The sequence below is a fragment of the Spinacia oleracea genome, chromosome 6 (assembly GCF_020520425.1).
Source record: "Spinacia oleracea cultivar Varoflay chromosome 6, BTI_SOV_V1, whole genome shotgun sequence".
Taxonomy (NCBI): domain Eukaryota; kingdom Viridiplantae; phylum Streptophyta; class Magnoliopsida; order Caryophyllales; family Amaranthaceae; genus Spinacia; species Spinacia oleracea.
In genome coordinates this window covers 136523784-136546437 of record NC_079492.1, presented here as the reverse complement: position 1 = coordinate 136546437, position 22654 = coordinate 136523784, and the positions used below count along the sequence as shown (strand labels likewise).

General features: G+C 36.2%; 3 protein-coding genes across 3 annotated transcripts; 1 reads left to right on the top strand and 2 right to left on the bottom strand.

The window, feature by feature from the left end:
• Window positions 1–1881: 1881 nt before the first annotated feature.
• On the top strand, window positions 1882–5458 carry LOC110804789 (protein trichome birefringence-like 35). The gene is made up of 6 exons (XM_022010399.2): window positions 1882–2209; window positions 2425–2701; window positions 2824–2995; window positions 3327–3523; window positions 3650–3802; window positions 4999–5458. Exons 1-6 carry the CDS (start codon window positions 2041–2043, stop codon window positions 5327–5329), a joined length of 1299 nt encoding a protein of 432 aa, XP_021866091.1. The 5' UTR covers window positions 1882–2040; the 3' UTR covers window positions 5330–5458.
• Window positions 5459–5752: 294 nt separating this feature from the next.
• LOC130463966 (protein BRASSINAZOLE-RESISTANT 1-like) lies at window positions 5753–6515 on the bottom strand. The gene is made up of 2 exons (XM_056833289.1): window positions 6211–6515; window positions 5753–6127 (listed from the first exon to the last, which is right to left on the bottom strand). Exons 1-2 carry the CDS (start codon window positions 6508–6510, stop codon window positions 5948–5950), a joined length of 480 nt encoding a protein of 159 aa, XP_056689267.1. The 5' UTR covers window positions 6511–6515; the 3' UTR covers window positions 5753–5947.
• A 934-nt stretch (window positions 6516–7449) lies between these two features.
• LOC110804778 (protein BREAST CANCER SUSCEPTIBILITY 2 homolog B) lies at window positions 7450–17269 on the bottom strand. The gene is made up of 19 exons (XM_022010387.2): window positions 16948–17269; window positions 16697–16864; window positions 15123–16166; window positions 14920–15044; window positions 14683–14831; window positions 14125–14247; window positions 13748–13997; window positions 13609–13659; window positions 13422–13497; window positions 13215–13326; window positions 13063–13134; window positions 11039–11234; window positions 10784–10966; window positions 10506–10648; window positions 10371–10433; window positions 10059–10269; window positions 9093–9260; window positions 8930–9013; window positions 7450–8458 (listed from the first exon to the last, which is right to left on the bottom strand). The coding sequence occupies exons 1-18, from the start codon at window positions 17096–17098 to the stop codon at window positions 8957–8959; spliced, it is 3342 nt and encodes a 1113-aa protein (XP_021866079.2). The 5' UTR covers window positions 17099–17269; the 3' UTR covers window positions 7450–8458; window positions 8930–8956.
• Between the last annotated feature and the right edge of the window lie 5385 nt (window positions 17270–22654).

The window sequence follows — 22654 nt, the reverse complement described above, 5'->3', positions numbered from 1 at the left end:
TTCTCATATCACTCCTCTCATATTCTATTATTTAAATTAGCAAAAAGGCAAAACTATCAACACACTTGCTTTTCTTTTGCTTTCTATCTTAATAAAGTAAAAAAATGTGATATGGAGCAATCTTTTATAGACTGAGGGAGTAATTAGTATGCACATGAGTCACAAAACCATTTGTTGCATGTTTCCCCTAATCGACTCGATCAATCCACACAAACAATTAACAAGCGTAGTGCCTCTATCGGCATCTACATGGCAGATCGAATCGCAATATATTATGTTAGACCAGTGGCGGAGCAAAAACTTGTTTCGATCTCTCTATTTTGAAACATATAGTATGAATGTCTCGTAGAGTCGCAGTATATATAGTACGTCATTTAATGAAGGTGTTTTATCAGGGGGTCAAATAATAACTGTAATTGTGCTTTCACCATATACTTTCACTTTTCAGATATACCCCTAAAGAAAGTGGTCAAATAATAATTTTAACTAGGCTTTCACCATATACCCTGAGATTTACAAAAAATCACCATATACCCGCGTGTTTTCAATATTCCATCATACACCCTTGTGAGTTTCAAAAATTCACCTGATACATCTATGGTGGAAAATTGTCACGCCTTATTCTTTATGCCTGGCGACGTCAAATTTTTGTTAGTGTTCTATTACCATTTCCCTGAGCCTTCTCATGCAAACTAAATATCAAAATATGTATTAAAAATGACTTTAATACTAATTATCAATGCAAACTAAATTTGTGATAAACGTGATTACATAATTAAAATGGACACTTTGGAGTTACCAAGACTAGAACCAGCATCCAACTAAGAAAAAACCAGTCATATCATTTCTTCACTACTTTCTCTCTCCTATTCATACTCGGTTTGTTTGATCTCTACTCCGCCTAACCTCATATCCGAATTTAACTCCAAATTTCGTCAAAGAAACACCAAATTCAAGATGAAATCATAAGTACTCACAAAAAAAAATGGCGGAAACTAGATCAAGGCCCTATTTGATTATTAGCTGTTAGTTGTTAGCTGATAGCTGGTTTGACTAGCTGTTAACGGTTAGCTGTTTACATTAACTGATTTGACTAGCTGGTTGTATTAGTTGTTTGTGTAAAAGTGTTTGGTAAATTAGCCGATAGCTGTTAGCTGTTTAATATGTAAAATGACCATTAAGGATATTGACATATATACTTTATTTTTTATTAATATTAGACAAATAGTTTATTGGGTTAATTTTTTTCTCTTTATTTTTTTTAATAAACAATAACTGAATAAAATAATTTAAAAAAAAATAATTTTAATTAATTTTTTTTTAATAATATATATTTTTCAAATAGAGAAATATTACTAATGATATTTCAAGCATGATTGCAATGTATTTCAATTGCTTCAAAGTACTAATATAAAATTTATTAGTACAAAAAACGAATCTAGTAAATAGGGTGAAATGAAAAAGAAAGTGTGAGTAATGTTTTTAGGAGAAAAATAATGTAGGGTACCAAGGTTGATAGTGGTTGTAATTGTAGGCAATAGTAGGACAAAATAGTCATTTTCATCCACTTTCTCAAACCTCTAATCACAAAAAGCTCCTAACCAAACACTCCCAAATAGCTTTTTCTAAAAGTCAAACCTCTAATTCACCCCCAAAAAGCTCTTTTTCTCTCAAACCTTTCCTAACCAAATACCCCCCAAGTGTGCATACACGAATAGTTTTAAACCACTCAACGATTACAAACCTTAATATATTTTTTTAAATAAATCAAATTTGTTCACTTTAATTTAAAATTTAGCCATTCAAAATAACAAAATCAAACGTGTTCAAACCCATTAAATTATTAACAACATGCTCTCAGGTCTGAATAGTCTCAAAAACCTGGTATTAACAAAATCCACCCTTAATTAATTACTCTTCTAATTCTTCAAATTTCCATTATCGGTCACTGTCGGTAAACGCTAATTACAACAATTTTTAATTCTTTCGACAAAATCTCTCCTTCGTCGCTTTCTCTCCCCTGCTTACATTTCAGCAACAATGGTGCAGGGCTGGAAATGGAGCAGAAGGAGGTCTTACTTCCCTTTAATTTCTCTAATTTTTATGGTTTTGATTACTGCAACAATACTTTTCAATGAATTCAGAATTCACCAGTATCAAAACCCAGATCATAACCCTCATTTACAAAATACCCAGAAATCACCCCCAGGTTAGTTGTGTTAATGTAGTCGCCAATTTTTTTGTACTCGTTTCTTCAATTTCTGGCATTTGATAGTGATAATTTTGTGGGTTTGTTGAAATTCTGTGTTTAACTATGTACTGGATTTTTTGAATTGTTAAAAATGGTGGCTGAATTTTGGTGGGATTCTTGCGTTTTTGAGTGTTGAACCCTAAAGGTGAGTTTTTATAAACTGGGTTTTGCAGTTGAGTTGGATAGATTCACTACATGTAGCTCTACTGTAGAGTACAGCGGTGGAGATATGGGGTGGGGTGGAGGTGTCCGGCATTCGCCGGTTCCGGGCGGTGTTAAGGAGTGTGATGTATTTGCAGGGAAATGGGTGTTTGATAATGGTTCATATCCTTTATACAATGAGTCCCATTGTCCTTACATGTCTGATCAGTTAGCTTGTCATAAGCATGGAAGGCTTGATTTGGGGTACCAGTATTGGAGATGGCAGCCTAATGAATGCAACTTGAAGAGGTAATTCACTAATTCTTATGATAGTTGATGATACGATGAATTTTTGCCATTTTTTTGAGTTTAAGTTTTGTGAATTATGGTTGTTTCTAGTGAATTTGATGATGGTTTGGTGTTGTTAATAGGTGGAATGTTACTGAAATGTGGGAAAAGCTGAGAGGGAAGAGATTAATGTTTGTGGGAGATTCACTCAATAGAGGCCAATGGATCTCTTTGGTGTGTTTGTTGCAGTCTGTGATTCCAGCCGACAAGAGGTCTATGTCTCCGAATGCTCATCTTACTGTCTTCCGGGCAGAGGTAATTTGTTATAGTTCTCTATTGGAATGTGTCCTTACACAGTTTCATGTGTGTTGTACTTCTCAGAAATATATCACTCGGACTTGGGTACTTGTACATGACCAAGTGTCAAACTTGGTAATGATGTGAAAATTTCCATTTGAAATGAAATGATAGTGTCCATGTCCATGTCGGAGTATTGGAGATCTGACACAGATACTGATATACTTGAGGTGAATTGAAGAATCAGAGCAGTATTGCTTGTTGTTGGTCATTTGCAGTAGCTATTTCATGTCCCTTTGATGCTACATGGAACTATTGAGTTGTTGATTTGAGTGCCCTCTTAATGCAGGAGTATAATGCCACAGTTGAATTTCTATGGGCTCCTTTACTTGTTGATTCAAATTCCGATGACCCTGTAAATCATAGGTTAAGTGATCGAATAATCCGCCCAGATTCACTGTCAAGGCATCTTTCCAAATGGGAGAATGCTGATATACTTGTGTTCAATACATACTTATGGTGGAGACAAGGACCGGTAAAGCTGTTGTAAGTATGATCCTTTTTAATCTTTGGCAATGAATTAACTTGTGGCCAAGAAGTAACTTATAGTTTTTGATACCAAGAAGTAACTAATACAAAGTATTTATTTTTCATGCATATTTAAATTGTCAGGTGGAGTAGTGAAGATAATAGAGTTTGTGAAGAGTTGGATGGGGTACGAGCCATGGAGTTGGCCATGAAAACCTGGGCTAAATGGGTGGATTCTAATGCCAATCCTCTTGAGAAGCGGGTGTTTTTTGTTACCATGTCACCAACTCATCTATGGTGAGTGCCTAACTAACCAAATCATTTTCTAGAACCTTGTAATTTAATTTCAAATAAACTCAGCTGAGCAAAAATGTGTTTATTGCTTTTGGATGATATGGTTGTTCCTTGTAAATGAAGAGAGTTTCTCTCTGGCATAGTGACACTAATAATGTTCCAATCTTTGTTAGAGCAGCTTGTTTCTTGTATATTACTTGTATATCAAGTTATCAACTGTATTAATCTTCTAATCAGCGCCTCTTTGGGACATTGGTTTCTTGGTTACTTTTTCGACCTTTTCTCTATTTATTCATCAATATGAGTTTCGTTTATCCAGTTGCTATATTGGAAGTTTAAGGCTATTAGCTATGTTTAGCTAAAACACTGCAGCTCTTAAATAGCACTGTTTCGTCCTACAACTTTGATATAAGGCGTCAATCAATCTCATGTAGTCTTTTAGTAGATGTTTATCTAGTTTGATTGACTAGTGGAAAAAGCAATACCCATTAGAAACCCATTAGAGAATCAATCAACATAGTCTTTCTACTACGACTCTAACTAATGCTAGGAACAAGTAATCCAATAGTGATAGTTGAGAATAGAAGGAGAGATGTTTGAGAGTATACCATTGCTACAATCTCCCTCTAACAAAATGATAATTTTAGAAACATCCTAGATTCTTGAAGCTGTGCTGAAGTGCAGTTGGAGCAGCCGTCTTATTATTAGTGAAATAAATTAAGTATGCTCATGATGAGTACTCAGAAGCGGTCTTCTTGCTGCTATGCTCCTAATCCAGCTTCCTCATTACCATGTTTCTAAGCCTAATGTTATTGTCCATGCTCTGGTTATTTTGTCTTGGAAACTTCCAATCCTAGTCATCCTCCCTAGCTTAACGAGGAAAGTTACTAGCATTTACATAATTGTCCTAGTTTATGGTAAAATCCTTTCATTGGATAGACTTTGCAATCTCTCTCATATTTTTCTTATATGTTTAGACTAGCCAAGTTCTATCTTGTGTCCCAGGTCTGGAGAGAAGTCAGAAATGTCGCATTTATTGATCAAACACTAACTCATAATGTAGTTCCTTTGGCCTCTACACTATGCTTAAGTGGACTCATTAATTACAATTTTCACGGAGCTAGTACTACGATCACTTCTTGCTATGTTCCCTTTCATCTCTTAAATGATAGTTTCCATTTTGCTTTGTCTACATTCAGGGGCCAAGAGTGGAATCCAGAAAGTGAAGGAAACTGCTACAATGAGAGTAACCCCATTACTCAGGAGAATTACTGGGGAACTGGTTCTGATTTGCCAACAATGAACATGGTGGAGGACATCCTTAGTCGATTAGGCTCAAAGGTCACAGTTCTCAACATCACTCAGCTATCTGAATATCGAAAAGATGGACATCCTTCTATTTATCGCAAGTTTTGGGAAACTCTGAGTCCTGAACAGTTGTCAAAACCAGAGTCCTACTCTGATTGTATACATTGGTGTTTGCCTGGTGTGCCTGATGTATGGAACGAACTGCTGTTCCATTTTTTGTAAGAAGGATACGGAAAACTGTAATTAGCAAATTCCATTGTCAATACTCAATATCATAATTGAGTCAAAAGTTCATCTGAAGTTCAAAGATGTGCTTGATTATGTGAGTAATACACTAATATGTTCTGTGAACTGCCAACTACTGCTGATGATAATCAAGCAATGACTACAGTCTACAGGACAAACAGAAAATGTCCCTGTTCCAACTTTTGAAATTTGTCAGACATCTGTTGTCAATACTACCTATAATTATGTCAAATTTTGCCTAAAGTTCAAAGCATTTGCTTATGATCCATTAGGTATCACATTACTCGACCATTAACCCCAAAATCAGGCAGTGAAACTCCAGCAATCGTACCAATCTTTATGTGCGCGATCAATAATGTTTCCGTTCACCATAGCAGAAAAATACTCGGAACAAGCAAATAACAGTACTAATTTGACAGTTGAACTAAATTACGTTAATATTGAGTAGTTCATGATACAATAAACCTGGGAAACAACTCAGAACCTCCACCATATCTTTCAGTCATTAATAGAGTTTTTCATTTACACTCTCATGTATTTGTCAATAATTTCTTGATATCTTCAATACCTATTGTTAAGTAAGATACTAACTAGTTATAGATTATAGGCAGGTAGAGAAAGTGAGAGTGTTAAATCAATGGTGCCGCCTCCAACAGATTCCTGAATGCATCCATAACTTCCATTAAAATGAAATTGATCTTCAGAAGCAATACCGTCACTCGAGACTTGAGCCAATATCTCACTGTTCAACCCTACATTCCGAGTCACAGCATCCTAATACAGAAAATGAAGAAATTCATCAAACTTTCTTACATTTCAAGAAAGTTGTAAACAATCCAAAAATGATACATGCATACCTTCTTACAGATTGCACCATCCTCTTCAACATGCCATCCTGCTTCATGACATAACGCCTTTAAGAGGTCATTGTTATCAGCATGTTTAGGCAACTTATAACCGCCATGATCACGAAGCCCTGCAAATATTCTCCTGGTGATAAGGCGTCGTCTCTTCTCCCTCTCCTGGTTGTTTTGGCGTTCTCTTTCACTAGGAAACCTGAGTGAGCTTACAACACCTTTCTTCTTCGTGTTTCGACGTACAACCCAAGGCCCTCTACTTGTCTTAATACACCCTCTTGCCTTGTTACTCTTCTTCATCCCTACTTCCATTCACTTTTTTTTACAATTCTTATTGACTTGCTGTCTTATTTATATAATGAAACATCTTGAGTGAGTGTTTGATCAAAGGGTACTGCATGTTTCGATCGACGGACGCGATTGATTGATGGGAAAGGCAGAGGGAAAGGGAGAGTGAAGATGTGTGAGTGTACTGGTGTAGTGGTGTGAGAGTACTACTGTAGTGTACTGAGTTTAACAGACAACAGAGAATGTTCAGAAAAGTTGAGAGAAAGGAGAATATGAATAGTACTGATAATAGACAGACAAAATATGCATGCAAAACTTGAATGGCGGCTGTTTCAGCTTCACCAGATGCTTTTAGATATTTTGCTAACAAAAAAAATATTTGTTACGGTACTCCCTCCGTTTCTAAATGTTCTTTCTGTTTGGAATCTTGCAACTATTTAGAATTTTAGAGAATTTACTAACTTTCCGATGTATAAGAAAAAACATATTCACATGGAGTCTTTTGATTCGTGTCGACGAGCAGAGTAAGATTTTTTTTTATGAAAATGCATGGAATATTGGTTTGGGATGTTGATTTGGACCAACTAAAGGAGTATGTGGCTGTTTTTGCCACGTGTTACATGCCAACTAAGCATAACAACCATAAAATATCCAGACTTTAAAATAATTAGTTACAAAAGTAAAATTAAGAGAAAAATATAACTGTATTTTCAACTAGATACTACCATTAGAATTTCTATTATGCATATCGAAGTTCATAGTGTTTATTCCATCAAAACTATTAATACTCATATTATTTGTGATGTATTCGGTGTATTCCTACCCTGATATAAGAATAAAATTTGGTTGAACATCCGAGCTGGTCGGATTTTTTCTGTCATTTTACAACAGCCTCGGCCTGAACTGTACCATTGGTCAGATATTGACATAGAGATAATTAGGGGTAAGGAATGGTATTAATGCTGGCATAGCATCTTAATCTGCCACTAAACCATTGATTGAAAATAATACAGAGTGCAATCAAATACGATTAGTACAGTATGCCCGGAAACTAAAAACTGTTTCAGTTCTTCACAAGCTTACATCCCAATTCCCAAATGTAAGTAAAACTGCACAAAGATGTTAAAAACTTTCACGTAGCCGATGTAGCTCTTTGGCAAATTCTCCATCCCAACTGTACAAGGTTTCTTCAGTATATACTTTCTTTTTCTGGTTGTGTCAGGGGTGGTAGAGGGGCGGTTCCAAACAGTACGCTGAATTTACACAACTATAGATATTTTACATTAATCAAATAACTCAACCTTCCTTTGCTGTACAAATTTCGCAATGTCCTGCAAGATACAAGCCAGCACGACTTTGGCTGATTCTAGCAAACCCAAGCAGCAGGAAAATACTCCCGGAGATTACAACATTTACAGACCTCCATCTAAATTGCGTAATGCTGTATCAGGTAACTCAGGCCGGGGCAGTGTTGATTGTGTCAGACGAAAGGTTGTTTTTAGAACCATCAAGTGATAATGACATCTGCATTTACGGAAACAGCTTGAAAAGGATGATCTTAGCACAACCTTTCATGTCTCTGTTTGACTTGCCAGGGTGTTATCCCAGTAAAATCTGTCACTTGTGGCAACGCGAAGAGAAACAACGGTAGACTGCAGGTTGCATATCATGCTTTGCCGCTGAGAGGCGGCTTGGAAAAGTTCACGGGTTATGGATTCCAGACAGATTGGCATACTCACTGATGCTGATCCACCTAAAAATTGGAGCTCCAAAGATGCACGCTTCATCTATTCCATTTGTTGCATGGATACTCTATAAATGTCAGAGCATGGCATGAGAAGAAGCAATATAAGGACTTGCCAGAGCTCATACAGGACACCTGGGTTTAGCTCCTGATAATACTCAGTGCAAAAAGTCCCCTACTCGTTCTGAACATCTGTGCCAGCAAAAGACTTGGAAACTGAAAAGCCACGCAGGCATGATAATGCAAACGGAAGAAAATCACTAGCATTAGTTATTTTTCTTCAGAATGTCAAAATGAACCTCCATTACAAGAGGAAAAACAAAAACAAAAGAAAAGAGAAAAAGGGCCATGAGAGTCATTGAGATTTTAGCAGTATAATTGTCGGTTCAACTGTTCGACATGCATTAAGTAACAGAAAGCTAAATGACCTTTACTGTATCAAGGAGCTAGTGAGCTACTAGGGTGCGCCCCTAACTATAGGGAACGGATTAGGTATGCAGCAAATGTGGGTAATTTAAGTACTAAACCTTCCAGCTGCAAAACATTTTAAAATGATGCAATTATAATCTAACAGTGTAGACTGTATTTAGTACTTCTTAATGTAATACTACTATAAGTTTCACCCGGACCTAATCCAATCGCCTTAGACAATATGAAAACTGGAAAAAATCTGATATCTCCACTTACATGACAGCCAGGAAACAATTCAACGTCCTAGCCTTTAGAACCACCAACTATATGCAAAACCTTCTCTCTGAGCATCTCGATTATCTGTGAGGAGTAAGCCATAGTTTAGAACAGTGAACATCAAAAAAAATCAACGCAAATGTCATATAAAGATGATGCTTACTGAGCTACCACTTTGCTCCCATTTCTTAACGAGACCAAAGGCATCTTTGAGATGGGAACAATATGGATCATTATACTTGAGGAAATATGTCGAATTTTCTGTAGCTTCCGCTACCCACATATCATTTGCATGATCCTTAGCTCTCTTCACAAGATTGCAGAACCCAACCTGTTACAAAAATTAGGGGAAGTCAAACTTCGGATGTAAATTCACAAATTACAAGCAGTTCAAATAAAATAACTTTTCTCAACTTCATTCTACAAGAAGATTACATTAAAACATAAGAGAATATATGCAGTTTATATAAAAAGCATGCACGCATTACAAAAGAGCATGCACGCGTGATAAAAGGGCATGGGAGTTTATTTAAAAGAACATTGGCCAGGAGCAAAACGTACACCATGCTCCCGTGTGTATAATCAAACAAATGCTCAGGAGAGCAGCCTTGGTGGAATTTATCATCAAAACATGCCAATTTGAATAAATAATGAGCTAAAGATGAACATGTGAACGGAGTTATTCAACAGCATAATCAATTGCTTTGAAGTAAAGCATAATAATCAGAACTTGCTTTTTCATTGTACGCAAATGGTCCATTTACCAGGTTAAATGATTAAAATCTCCTTCCCCATCCTAATCCATTCCAATGAGACAAACTGTAAAAGACTAGAAATAAATATTACCTAGAAGCTACTAATCATCTCTGAAATTTATGTAGATTCTTTGTAGCAGTTAAGTGGTGAACATCATTAACTCCAGGTGGGTAATAATTGAGCACAAAGAGAACAAAGTTAACAGAAGGAATAATATGCTTAGCCCTGAGCTTGATTGATGAAGATGATCTCCATGTCAACCAATCTACCAACTCTCCCCCCCCCCCCCCCCCCCTCTTAGATAAAATTGTCCTCATTAAATGCCAAATTGCAGTTCATATGTTCTTCAGCTTTAAAACACTTATTTACTTACTATGCTGCCAACAAGGTTATTATTAATTGGAGATATGGAATCATCGTCAGAGCATTGGGAACAGTAGCTTATAGCCAGCAAGGAGATTGTTGATACTTCTGTTTGTCGCTCGCACAAGGATCCATCAGTTACAAACACCCACTGTCTTTTTTGTTGACCAGATATATACTCTAGGCCCACGTGTAAAACCAGCACAGCAGTATCAAATTCACTGTACAGGAAAAAATATGGAAGTAAGCACAAACACATAAATCCACGACTTTCTGTTACCAGAAGCATGATATCGCAAAAAAGCTAACAAATTAATATCACCTGGACAGAGGAACCTCCCCCATTCTTGATAATGATACTGACTTGCGAGGATTGAAGAAGGGCCTACAAAAATTAAGTCAGCTTAAAAGATTCTGACATAGAAACAATTTGACAACCTAGGGAGATGATATTTACCCGAATGATTCCTTTTCTTTTGTAGTCAAAGGCTTCCATTTAGTGCTAGAACCTCTAGCTTGTAAATATAGTGTAGTTAAATCAGAATGCAACGGTATGAGACCTGAAATAGCATAAGGCTGCCCCTCTACCAGCTCTAGCATCTGACAAGTAATATCATTTCAATGAGAACAATTAAAATAAGAAGTTTAGTAAGTCAAGATGATGTATGAGGGAAGAGGCTACGTCTGAGTTTGAAAACATGCAACAGATGAATATTTCTCTTGTTCTTTACCAACCTGCTGTTCGGTAGGATTCCAGATTGTAATTAACCCTTCCCTTTGGACTTCACCTTTGTATTGTCCTCTACTTTTCAGTCCAACAACCCTTACTCGCATAAATGGGGTGACGTTTCTAGCACTTAATCCTGCATCTTCAAGTGCCTTCTCGATCAACCTCTGCAAGTCTCCCTGCCTTGTCTCCTGCAGTCAGGACAGCATATTAGCTATAAATAAAGTTTGGATTCTCATCAAAGCACGAGAACAGGAACGCACATCAATTTTCGCTCGATACTTTGAGAATAATGATAACTGCTCAGAACTCATTTCTGCCATCAATAGTTCTGGTTCAGCAGCACTCTCAAGCATCTTCAGGATCTTTGCTCCTTCATTATCATAGTCATTCTCTATACAAGAACCAACCAAACCTCTCTGAAAGTCTGATGTAAGTCCTTCTACGACGTTAGAGCGCCTGTACAGCAAAGCTTGGAACAAATTAGTATGAAACATCTCCAAAAGATTTCTAAAAATGAACAACATACTTCTGTGCAACTGTTTTTCAGAGCCAAAGTTTATTGAATCTTTTGGCTCCATTAGAAATGGATAAAGGGATCGAACAGAAACACCTAGTAAATCTTTCTGCAAGACTTGCTAAAAAAACCTTTTAAGATTGCATATTTTATTATTTCACCAGTATATGCAACTGTGTCTGATGCCAATCGTGTCATACGTGGAAGAAAACTGGAAAACAGTAGAACGTCAAAAGTTCTTCAAAATAAGGGGAACCAGGTGGTGGAGGGGGTCAAATACTGAAGGCCTAAGTGTGTTTTAGAAGTACACATCTTATATCACCTTCTACTTAAGAAATGTTTCCTTGGCTATATTGCAATTCTCCCACGATACTTTTAGATGTAATCCCCCTACTACTCTGAAAAGTATACATAGAACTTTTCTCAATCCTGCTAAGTGCTAATGGCGGGATAGTGGCTGGGTGGATTGCTGCTCCTATTGACAGGGATCTAGCTTTACAGTATAAGTAAACCGAACTTATCTTTTATTCCAAATTCTCATCACATCACATTAGTTTCTAAGTTGGATGAATATTTTTAATTTTATTTTCAGCTGAGTTGTCCACCTTTAGGAAGAAAAAAAAAAAAGGTTCACACAAGCTTGCAAGAAAAGGAAATATAGTTGTATAAATAGAAAACTCATGATAAATCTATTACATTATACTAAAATACACCAAGAATGACACGTCACTTCTTGATGCAAAATTTTCCCGCCAAAAACCCCTTTCCTAAAATAACATATCTATTTTATTTTATTTATTTTCTCTACTTTTTGTATAAACTGTTTATGTATAGACAAAAATTATAGGGTTATAGAATATATCAGTATTAGAAGATTTTGGTAATATTTTAGTCAACTATTAATGTGAACAAAATAGAAAGTATATTTAATCAACATTTTGGTCAAATTAACATTTAAGCATATCGAATATTTTGGTCAAATTATCATATTAAACATATTACTCCCTCCATTCTTAAATATTAGTCCCCTTTTGACTTTTTCATCCGTTTCAACTCAATATTTAAAAGTAAATATCTCCAAATACGTACGTTAAAGAAATATAAACATTTGATGTTGTTAAACAACACATGGAAACGAACAAAACAAGATCTCACATGAATATATTTTGAAATATGTATGGGAAAGAAATTAGAAGATTCTCTTCAATTGTAAATAGTGACAAGATTCCAAAAGGGACTAATAATCAGGAACAGAGGGAGTAAATACATTAGATGATTAAATGAGTACGTTCAAGATTTATTAATTACGCATTAGCTTCAAGGGATAAATATTTATGAAAAAGATAGTCAAATAATAATTATCAAATATCCGTGCATGCATTGGGACCTAATCTAGTACTTTCATGTACCAGTGTCTTTTCCACTTAAAAACAATTACTAAAGACAAAAATTCAACAGTGCATGTGAGCAAGCTTATTTTATAGCAACGCATATGAAAACACAATTATTCCTCCATGATTCTAAAGTAGTCATTGGATCCAAAAACAATCACACATCTCACCAGCAAAAGAAAAACAAAAGGTCGCGCTATTATTCCACCGTGATTACATAGTAACATTGATTTGAAAGGGAAAAAATTAAAATTTCGCTAACATTGACAAGGAAAATGGTGACAGAACTATTCCAATATTCCACCATGAAAAAAAAGTGATCATTGGTTCAAAAAGGAAACAATCACACATCTCGCAGTAACGGCAGGGAAAACCTCACCTCTGGTTGTAAAGCTGAGTAAGTGAAGCTTCCAACTTTTCTGACCTCACAATATAGCCTCCACTCTTCAACCTGTTGAAAGCATACATGGTTTATTTTATATCATGAAAAGAAGTACACTGTTCAAATGTGTAGCAGCATGACAAGTCTACCTTTCTCTGTAAAGAACAGGATATATCCTGGTAACTCCAACTAGGGTCCTAGGGATTAGACCTCCATTATCCTTGATGCATCTAAACGCCAATGGTGCACACACCCCTCGACCTTCAGATTTTAATGGACCACACAAATCATCAAGTTATGACAAAAAAATTAAGGGAGAACTCGGAGAAGAAAAATAATCAGTTAATAATACTCACAGAATCCTAAACGTTCATGCCAGCTAGCTCTGTATGTTCCGTTCATATGCAGCATTAAGCTAATTGCTGATGATGCCTGAGAAATAAGTAAAAGGTCTGAGGAAACCCATATGATGATGCATAACTGGTTTTACTACTCAGCAAGCAACTTTTAGTCTTCAAGAAAGCTAAAAAAGGAAGAGCAAACCTTAAGTGGAGAAACAGGTCCATTCCAGCCATTTAAACCAGCTCCACATATCTACAGGACAAACAATCATTAAGAAACTGTTGTTTCAAGCACAGTATCCTCAACAAGATATGGAGTGCTATAAACAAAATTTCAATACCCGTAGTTTTTGTCCCACAAATAATTTCCCCGCATCAAGTTGCTTTGACAGCATGACATCTAACTGGGCACATACAGAGTACCACCCATCAGTAAGTTCTATTCTAAAATTGCTACTCTTTTCCGCCATACTTGTACTTGGATTCTCAATATCAGAGACACATAGCACCAGCATGGAAGAAGGTGATGCATCTCCTTCTAAAATCCTTTTGATTGCAGAACGCTGACCATGATTGACTTCACGTTCATATCTGCAAAAGTGCACAAGAAATTGTGTCAAAACACTTCAAGCTCCTATCTCAATCATTCCATGAGAGAATAAATAAATAAATAAATAACATACTACATTTCTTTAAAAGAAACATAGTTAAAGTTCACCTATACTTCAACTCCTCATGAACATTAGAAACTATTAAGAACTTCTTCATAAATTTAGATGAATAATATCTCTCATAGCTAGCAAGTTTCCACACAATCCACTTGTAGTGATTTGCGACCCACCTGCAAGATAAACAAAAACTTTAGATTCCAAGACTTGAAGTTATGAGTGACAAAACAACCTCCACAATTCTCCAACTATGTTAAGGAATAAAAAAGGTTTAAAACTGAATTCTTACTTCCCCGTATGTGGAGAATCAATTCAGCATGCATGGTAAAATGTGGTTTATTAATCAAACGTCATGTATACATTACGAAAGCTACTTATATCACATGCTTATTTTCTTTATTACGTGGCATGTCTTGACTGGTAAACATCCTGTAAACGAAGCACCCATCAAAACTAGCTTATGCTCAAGCACTTCAGAAAATATAGAAGTACTCCACCGTCAAAGTAAAAAGCTTAAATTTTCTGAAACCCCAAAAAAATTCCTCTTCTGCCAATACAACTAGCCAAGTCTGGGTAAGGGAGAAAAGGGAAATATTAGAATAGCTTACTCTTTGGATGCATGTTGCGCAGAAGCTCCTGACTGAACCAGCATATGGTAGAAATTTTCAACACCTAATAGCTGGGATCCATCACAAAATGTGTATTTCTCCGAAGTTCTAGGATTTATGTGCCGCTCTTGCTCTGGAATATGCTCCAGCTAAATTCGTCAAGGTTCAATGGAAAATTCAGCAACAATGAATGGAAACACTAAAAGTAGAAAGAACTGTTGAGATTACTTTACATACCATTATTGAAGAGGTTGGAGGCTTTTTAAAAAACTCCTTGACATACAATCTTGAGTGCTGAAAGGGATAACGGGTACAAACCCTTTTTCGACAATATGAAGCCTCGGATTCCCTGCTGGACAATTCTAAATAATAAACAGCTTGTTAGGTAGGGACGGGTACTTAGACTTTGTCAAACCCATCAAAAAATTTCAGGAACTCACCATTTGGGGCCGAAGAAAGGTTGCAGTTCAGAGGAGTGATGAACTTTGAATTTCTTGGCATCTTGAATGGAGAAACAGAACTTCGTTTCCCAAGTCTCCTTAGATCAGTGATTATTCCTTTTTTAGTTGTAGAGACTGCAGAGTCAATGCTTATAGTGTTTGTTATATCAGCTAGTTTCCCCCCAGATGGCTTTGAGAGTCTATGTAAACCTGGACCGGCACCATTGACCATGGAGGGTTGAAGTATTGCATCCGGTACAAGAGGTTTCCCTTGCAAACTCTTTGTCGGACATGATGAGGATAGTTTACCATTGGAATTGCAGATGACTTCCTCATCATCAAATTTCCTCATTAAATTCGTCCCTGAGATCAAGGTTTCTGATTTAGCTTCCAAAGGATTTTTAGTAGATGACTTCATTGGCGATACAAAGATCTTTGGATTTTGTTCAAATTGATGAGAAAAATCAGTCGTGTTTTCCTTGTTAAGGAAGCTCCCACCAGAATTCTCATGCTTGAAAAACGAAAACATGGAAGCACCTGCATCCCCTTCATTTGAAAGACTTTCCATCTCTGGGTCACCGAGAAGGTTTCGCGCTCGCTGCAAGGCATCCCTAGATACTGAAATTGATCTACCACCTGCAGTATTGAACTTAATCGCAGGTGGTTTGCAGGTAGAATCAGACATCTCTGGTCGTATAAGTTTACCAAAATCCTCATCACCAAACTCAGTTCCTGATGCATCACTCTTCAAATGAAACGGAAACTTTGAGCAGTGCATGTCATTTTCGGCTCCCTCGCTGCTGATCCCTATCTTCCTCTTCCCTAAATGTGATCGTATTTCACTCGCAGACGTGTCCACTCCACGAAATTTCTTTTTTGCAGGCTCAAAACCTTCGATGGAACAATCATCGTTATTTTCTTCGATACCCAACATTGCTCTAGCTCTGATAAGTCCAGTAGAAGAAATATTAACCTTCTTCCCAGAGCCTGTTTGAAACATCGAATTGGGGGAAGTGAAACCATTTCCTTTAAAACATGGTTGCCCTGGAAAAGCAATCAAACGCAAAATTTACATCTGTTTCAAATTCTTAAAAAAATCAGAAATCTATTAAGCAAATCATGCCAACACGGGTTTTCAATTTGATTAATAGCAATAATAGAACGCTTCAATCCTTACATTCCAATGTTGTGTAGTACTTCCACTTTTTCATTAAAACTCGTAACGTATGATTTAGAATGTACACTCCCAACCAGCAGTTCAACTTCAACTTGTTCGGAGAAATCTAAGAAACACGAAGCATGAAAGATGGATAATTACAAACTACGAAAGGGTGATCACAACATTTCATTGATGTGCCCTAGTACATCAGTGTAAACTATTGCGTGTAATTGGCTAAGAATGGTCAAAAGTATATACAAGTATAAAACACACTGAAATGTAGACCACCAAAACCAGTTCTCAACAATCAAACTTTCAAATTCAATCACAACAAAATCTAGCTGAACAAGAATTTAGACCTAATACAATTACAGAAATATCAAAGATTAACACAATAAAGAGTAAAAACCCTAACCTGTATCAAAATTGTCGACGATATCATCTCCAAGAACAGAATAAGCTTTCGCAATCGACGACTTCTTCAGAACAACAGAGCTTCCCGATCCAGTTCGAAACATCGGAGTAATATCATCATCAACAACAACATTCCGTTTATTACAATCTTCCAAAATCTTCGAACATCCTGCGCAATTTTTCCAAAATCTATAAATTAAAAATCAATCAAATTATTTAATAAAAAATTGGTCAGAGGAGAGAGAAAAAGACCTTGAACCAGAACGTCGTGGAAGGAAGGGAGAGAAGGCGGAGGAGTAGAGCAGTGGTAGTTGTTTTGCTGGTGGGAGGGTTTCGGCGTTGGAGATATTTCCCATCGGAAATTGTCTCCGCCGTCGGAATGTAGCTGCCAAGTTGACACCATTTGGCGTCGGCTGCGAGATTTCCGGTGAAGTTTGGGTTTTAGGGCTTTTATCCCTTTTTCCGGTGAGAAATAGGCGTTTGTGCAGTGGAAATGTGGAATCAGAAGTGTGCCGTAGCTGGAAATTTCCCAAGGCGGGAACTTTGAAGCCTTTTCACTTCTGTGGTCGGTGCGAAAAAAATTGGGGGTATGTAACACGGTGGCCCGCTCGGACTTATTTGGTTGAATCAACTCATTTTCTTAGAAATTATCTTATCTGGAGTTATTTTATTTAAAAATATACTCCGTATTTGTATATGAAATCATTTAGGAGTATGGAGTAACATTTTGTTTGAAATTAGTATAGAACCCGTGTAATTACACGGATTTATAAGTTCATACTAATGTTTTCAACCAAATAAGTTGAATGTGATGTTATTTAACTCTTTCGTTAAAAAGGTGACGGATTACATATAATTTTAAAAAGTGACAGATTGCATATAATTTACATAACATGTCGTCTAGCTCTTTCTTTCGCTTTTTCTTTTTAGTATACGAAGTACTACCTCAGCACCATCTAAAACCATTATCGATAATCAACATCAAGATTGTCATGAGATTGATATACTACTTTGAATCACTAATGGGGTATGATCGGATCGGTGTATCAGATCATTACAATCCTACATGAATGTTATTTTGTTTAATTTTTTATTGATTGGTTTATCCAATTTTGTTAATGGTTAATGGAAAATAATTTTTGAATGGTTCGGGCACCACTAATGGTTCGTGTGCGGAGAAGCTACTTCATGTGAGAGCCAATATAAGTCGATGTTCCTCCAAAATCGTAGGTTACACTGATTCACAAAAAGACTTAGATTCCCCATCAAGTTCCCGCAATAAAAAAAAAAATTAACTTCCCACAAGGTAAAGAATTATTCTTGCATTATTAGTGTGGACCCAAAATCAATAATTTTTCTATAACTCTTTTTAGATACATAAGGATCTTTATTGTTCATATAGTGACTATAATAGGTTAAACACCAAAATTCTTAGATATAATAACCCTATGTTTTTAAAAGTGAATTGTAACCTAGAATCACATAATTCGCACAACATGTATCAACGACACCATTATGATATTATTTTTTTCATAATCCTAATGAACATGACAAAATAATTAGGAACAAAATGTTGGTTTTTTTTAGGCATGGTCCACGATAAATTTAGTGTGGACCGGGTCCATTTAAGAATTGCTACAAAGTATATTGTAAATGATGGTAAGATTTGGGTTTACTTAATTGCGTGTAACTTAGATTATCTCCACGACATTAATTTTCAACCTCAGTGAATTTATTGATTAATAGTTCATCATTGTTAATTCTAGTGATATTGTTCACAATCTTGAGCAAGATTGTACTTGATATTTGAATCCTGAGTAAATATGTTTTATTTAAAAGGGTATTCAATTTTTCGAGAAACAAATCACTCTTATAATTCTGCAAAATAAAATTGCTTATGTAATTAAAATAACATAAGTATATAGTCACATGAGAAGGCTTTATTCTCATAATTTTATAACTTACGTAGTACTCCGTAATTATTAATACGAAGGATCAATAAAATAACCGATTCCCTGACTTTCATAAAATTCAATCATTTAGAAAGTTTCAAAGATATAAAGAATACGTTTATTTATTATTATTTATTATGCATAATGACTTATATTTGTAACCTTCGTCCCTTATTACGGAATACTCCGTATTCCGTTATTTAATATTGCCACAGATTGATACTTCGTATATTAGTTACCTTGGATGACTTATCTATTAAATCAATTGTCAATATTATAAAGATTTAAAAAACCTCTCGATCAAACATAACAATTATGGACTTTCTCTTTAATCTTTTACGGATACTTTGACCTTGTACCTGTCGTTCATATATAATAATTTACTTTCAAAAAGCATTAATGTGCATACCACAAATAAATAATATATATATATATATATATATATATCAAATATAAAAAGATAGATGGATTTGGAAAATTTCTCGGTCAAACATAATAATAATGTACTTCCGCTTTCATCTTTTATGGCTACTTTGACCTTGTACCACTCGTTCATATATTCAATTTATTTTAAAAAGACATTAATGTGCATACCACAAATAAATAATATATACTACGTTTTAATTGATCGAAAATAAAAAGAAACTTCGTACCTTGGTGTTGCAGATTTAACAGATAAGTTTTTAGCACCAAAACCTTCATTTTCCTTCTTACTCAACTTTATTGTTACAATTTTTGCATGAGTTACAACATCAGTTGGTTTCCGTTTCGATACCGACAACTATAACAAGTGTCATATAAAAGCATTTGAATTGATATTTGCTTACTCCATTGCAATTGAATTGATATCTGATAATGATGATCGTGAACCAAAAACAGTGGATGAATGTCGTCGCAGACATGATTGACCAAAATGGAAGGAGGCAATTCAGGCAGAATTAAAATCCCTTGAAAAGAGAGAAGTTTTTGGGAAAATATCCACCACACCAAAGGGTGTAAAACCTGTCGGACACAAATGGGTATTTGTGAGAAAAAGAAATGAGAACAACAAGGTTACAAGATACAAGGCAAGGCTAGTTGCCCAAGGTTTTTCTCAAATACCAGGGATTGATTATGAGGAGACATATTCCCCAGTAGTTGATGCAACTATAAGATTTCTGGTAAGCTTGACAGTTTCGAAAGAACTACAAATGGGGTTAATGGACGTTGTGACCGCATATCTATATGGGTCACTTGACGCAGACATTTATATGAAAGTCCCAAAATGACTAAAATTACCAGAAAACCACAAGCCTAAAGAAATGCTTTCCATAAAGCTAAGAAGGTCACTTTATAGGTTAAAACAATCTGGAAGGATGTGATATAATCGTCTTAGTGAATACCTTGTGAAAGAAGGATTAAAAAACAACCAAATCAGTCCTTGTGTTTTCATTAATCCTAGTCAGGATTCGCTATCAGTGTTGTATATGTGGATGATTTAAATATCATTGGAACTCCAAGAGAACTTGAACAAACTGCAAAATACTTGATGAAAGAATTTGAGATGAAAGATCTTGGAAAAACAAAAAAATTGTCTTGGACTACAAATTGAGCACTTAAAAGATCGAGGGAATTTTTGTCCATCAATCAAATTACACATAAAAGGGTTCTAAAACGTTTTTACATGGACAAATCACATCCAATGAATTCCCCTATCGTCGTCCAATCTTTGAATATGAAAGATGACCCGTTCAGACCTTGAGATGAAGATGAAAAAAAAATTTGGTCCTGAAGTACCATATCTAAGTGCAATTGGTGCTTTAATGTATTTAGCTAACAATACTAGACCCGATCTTGGTTTTTCTATAAACTTGTTAGCCAGGTATAACAATTCGCCAACAAAGAGACATTGGAATGGAATAAGACATTTATTCCGTTATCTACGAGGAAAGCCAGATCTTGATCTACTCTATCAGTCGAGAAAAGATGATACTCTCATTAGATATGCAGATGCTGGATAGTTATCGGATCCACAGAAGGCCAAGTCACAAACTAGATATTTGTTCACTTATGGAGGTACTGCAATATCCTGGAAATCAACGAACCAAACATTGACCGCTACATCATCAAACCATGCGAAATTGATTGCTCTTTATGAAGTTGGACGAGAATGTGTATGGCTCAGGTCAATGATCAGTACTCCCTCCGTCCCGGAATACTTGACATTTTTTCCTTATCGGGTCGTCCCTTAATACTTGACCTGTTTCTAAAAATGGAAATATTCTAACAATATTATATTATTTCTCACTCCACCCCTATTAACCTACCTACCTCCTACTCCATACAAAAAATAATTAAAAATTCAACCCCTACTCTCCCCCAACCCCACCTCTTAACCCACCTCCCACTAACTACATTAAAATAATACCCCACAACAACTACTACCTATTAAATTAAATAAGTCAATTCAAGTTCCTTAAACTCTGTGCCGGTCAAACCGGGTCGAGTATTCCGGGACGGAGGGAGTAATATTCAAGAAGGATGTGGAATGAACTCAGTAACATAATCCTACCATCATCTACGAAAAAATACTGCATGCATCGCACAAGTAACCGAAGGGTACATCAAAGGTGATCGAACAAAACACATATCTCCAAAGTTGTTCTTCACACATGACCTCCAGAACGAAGGAACGATAAAACGCCCAACAGATTCAATCGTGTGACAATCTTGCAGATTTGTTTACCAAATCTTTTCCTTCAAGGAGGTTTGAGCAATTGGCACACAAAATTGGAATGCGTCGTCTTTGTGAGCTATATTAAATTGAGGAGGAGTATTATATGCACTGCACTCTTTTTCTCTTCGATCAGGTTTTTATCCCACTGGATTTTTCCTGACAAGTTTTTAGTGAGGCAGTATACAAAAGAATATAATCACAAAACTAGTACATCGTTAAGGATGAACATTTAAAGAGGAGTGTTAAGAGTCAAAATATTTACACTACAAAAGGTGAATGTCCAAATTAGCATTTCATGTATGGACGAAATTTCTTGCCTCCTACTTTAGGTAAGCTAGCTAATAGCTTGACAATGAATAGTGATATAACCACTATAAATAGGGTGTTGTTATTTAACGCCTTAGGATTTCACAAAAACGCCCTAGTTTATACCACTCCTTCCTATTTTACCCTTACTTATTTACCATACATGTTTACCCTCTTCTCTTTACTTTCTCTCTTCTTTACCATCTCTCCCACCCTTCTTCCATACCCACCAGGGACACCAGCCAGGCAGGCACCACCACTTCATCTGGAGCACCACCAGTCTGACATCGGGAACCAACACTTTATTCAGACGGCGGTAATCATCCGACAACCAATCGTCATCGTTAGTTAATGCTGCCTCACCAACTTCACACATCTCCACCATGTAGCCGCCTAGGAGAACATTAGAAATAACCCTTTTAACTCTAAAACGTGATTCACCATAACACCACCATAGATCCTCAATTTCCAATCCTCAATTTATGAAATTGGATTTCTTATGTCGAAGGGTTCTTTCATAGTTGTTGGAGAGGAAACAAATCATTAGAGTAGGCGTCGAAACGGTGTGGTTGTCAAAGCCACAAGGGTACAATTTTGTCCATGCTTGTTTTGAGTTTGTACAATGCGCATAAGCAATGGTGAAGAATGAGACTAGCATTGATCTAGTCTTGCCCTAGGGTAAGACTCTGTTAGATGTAGTCATATCAATATTTTGACTCAGTTAACCTTAGTCTTCTCTTGGGCACTGACTGGTATTTGGCTAGAATAAGAGTAGATCAGTTCTTATCTTGCCCGAGTGGCGTCCATTGGATAGACTGGGGTAATTTGAGTTTTGCCCATGGTATGCCCTAAGTGAAATTCAGATTCACTCCATGGGCTACACTCTTTCTTAGTGAGTCTGTGCCATGGGCTAAACTGAGACGAAATAAGTCCACCCCATGGGCTACACTGAGACGATTTCAGTCAATCTCATGGGCTACACTCA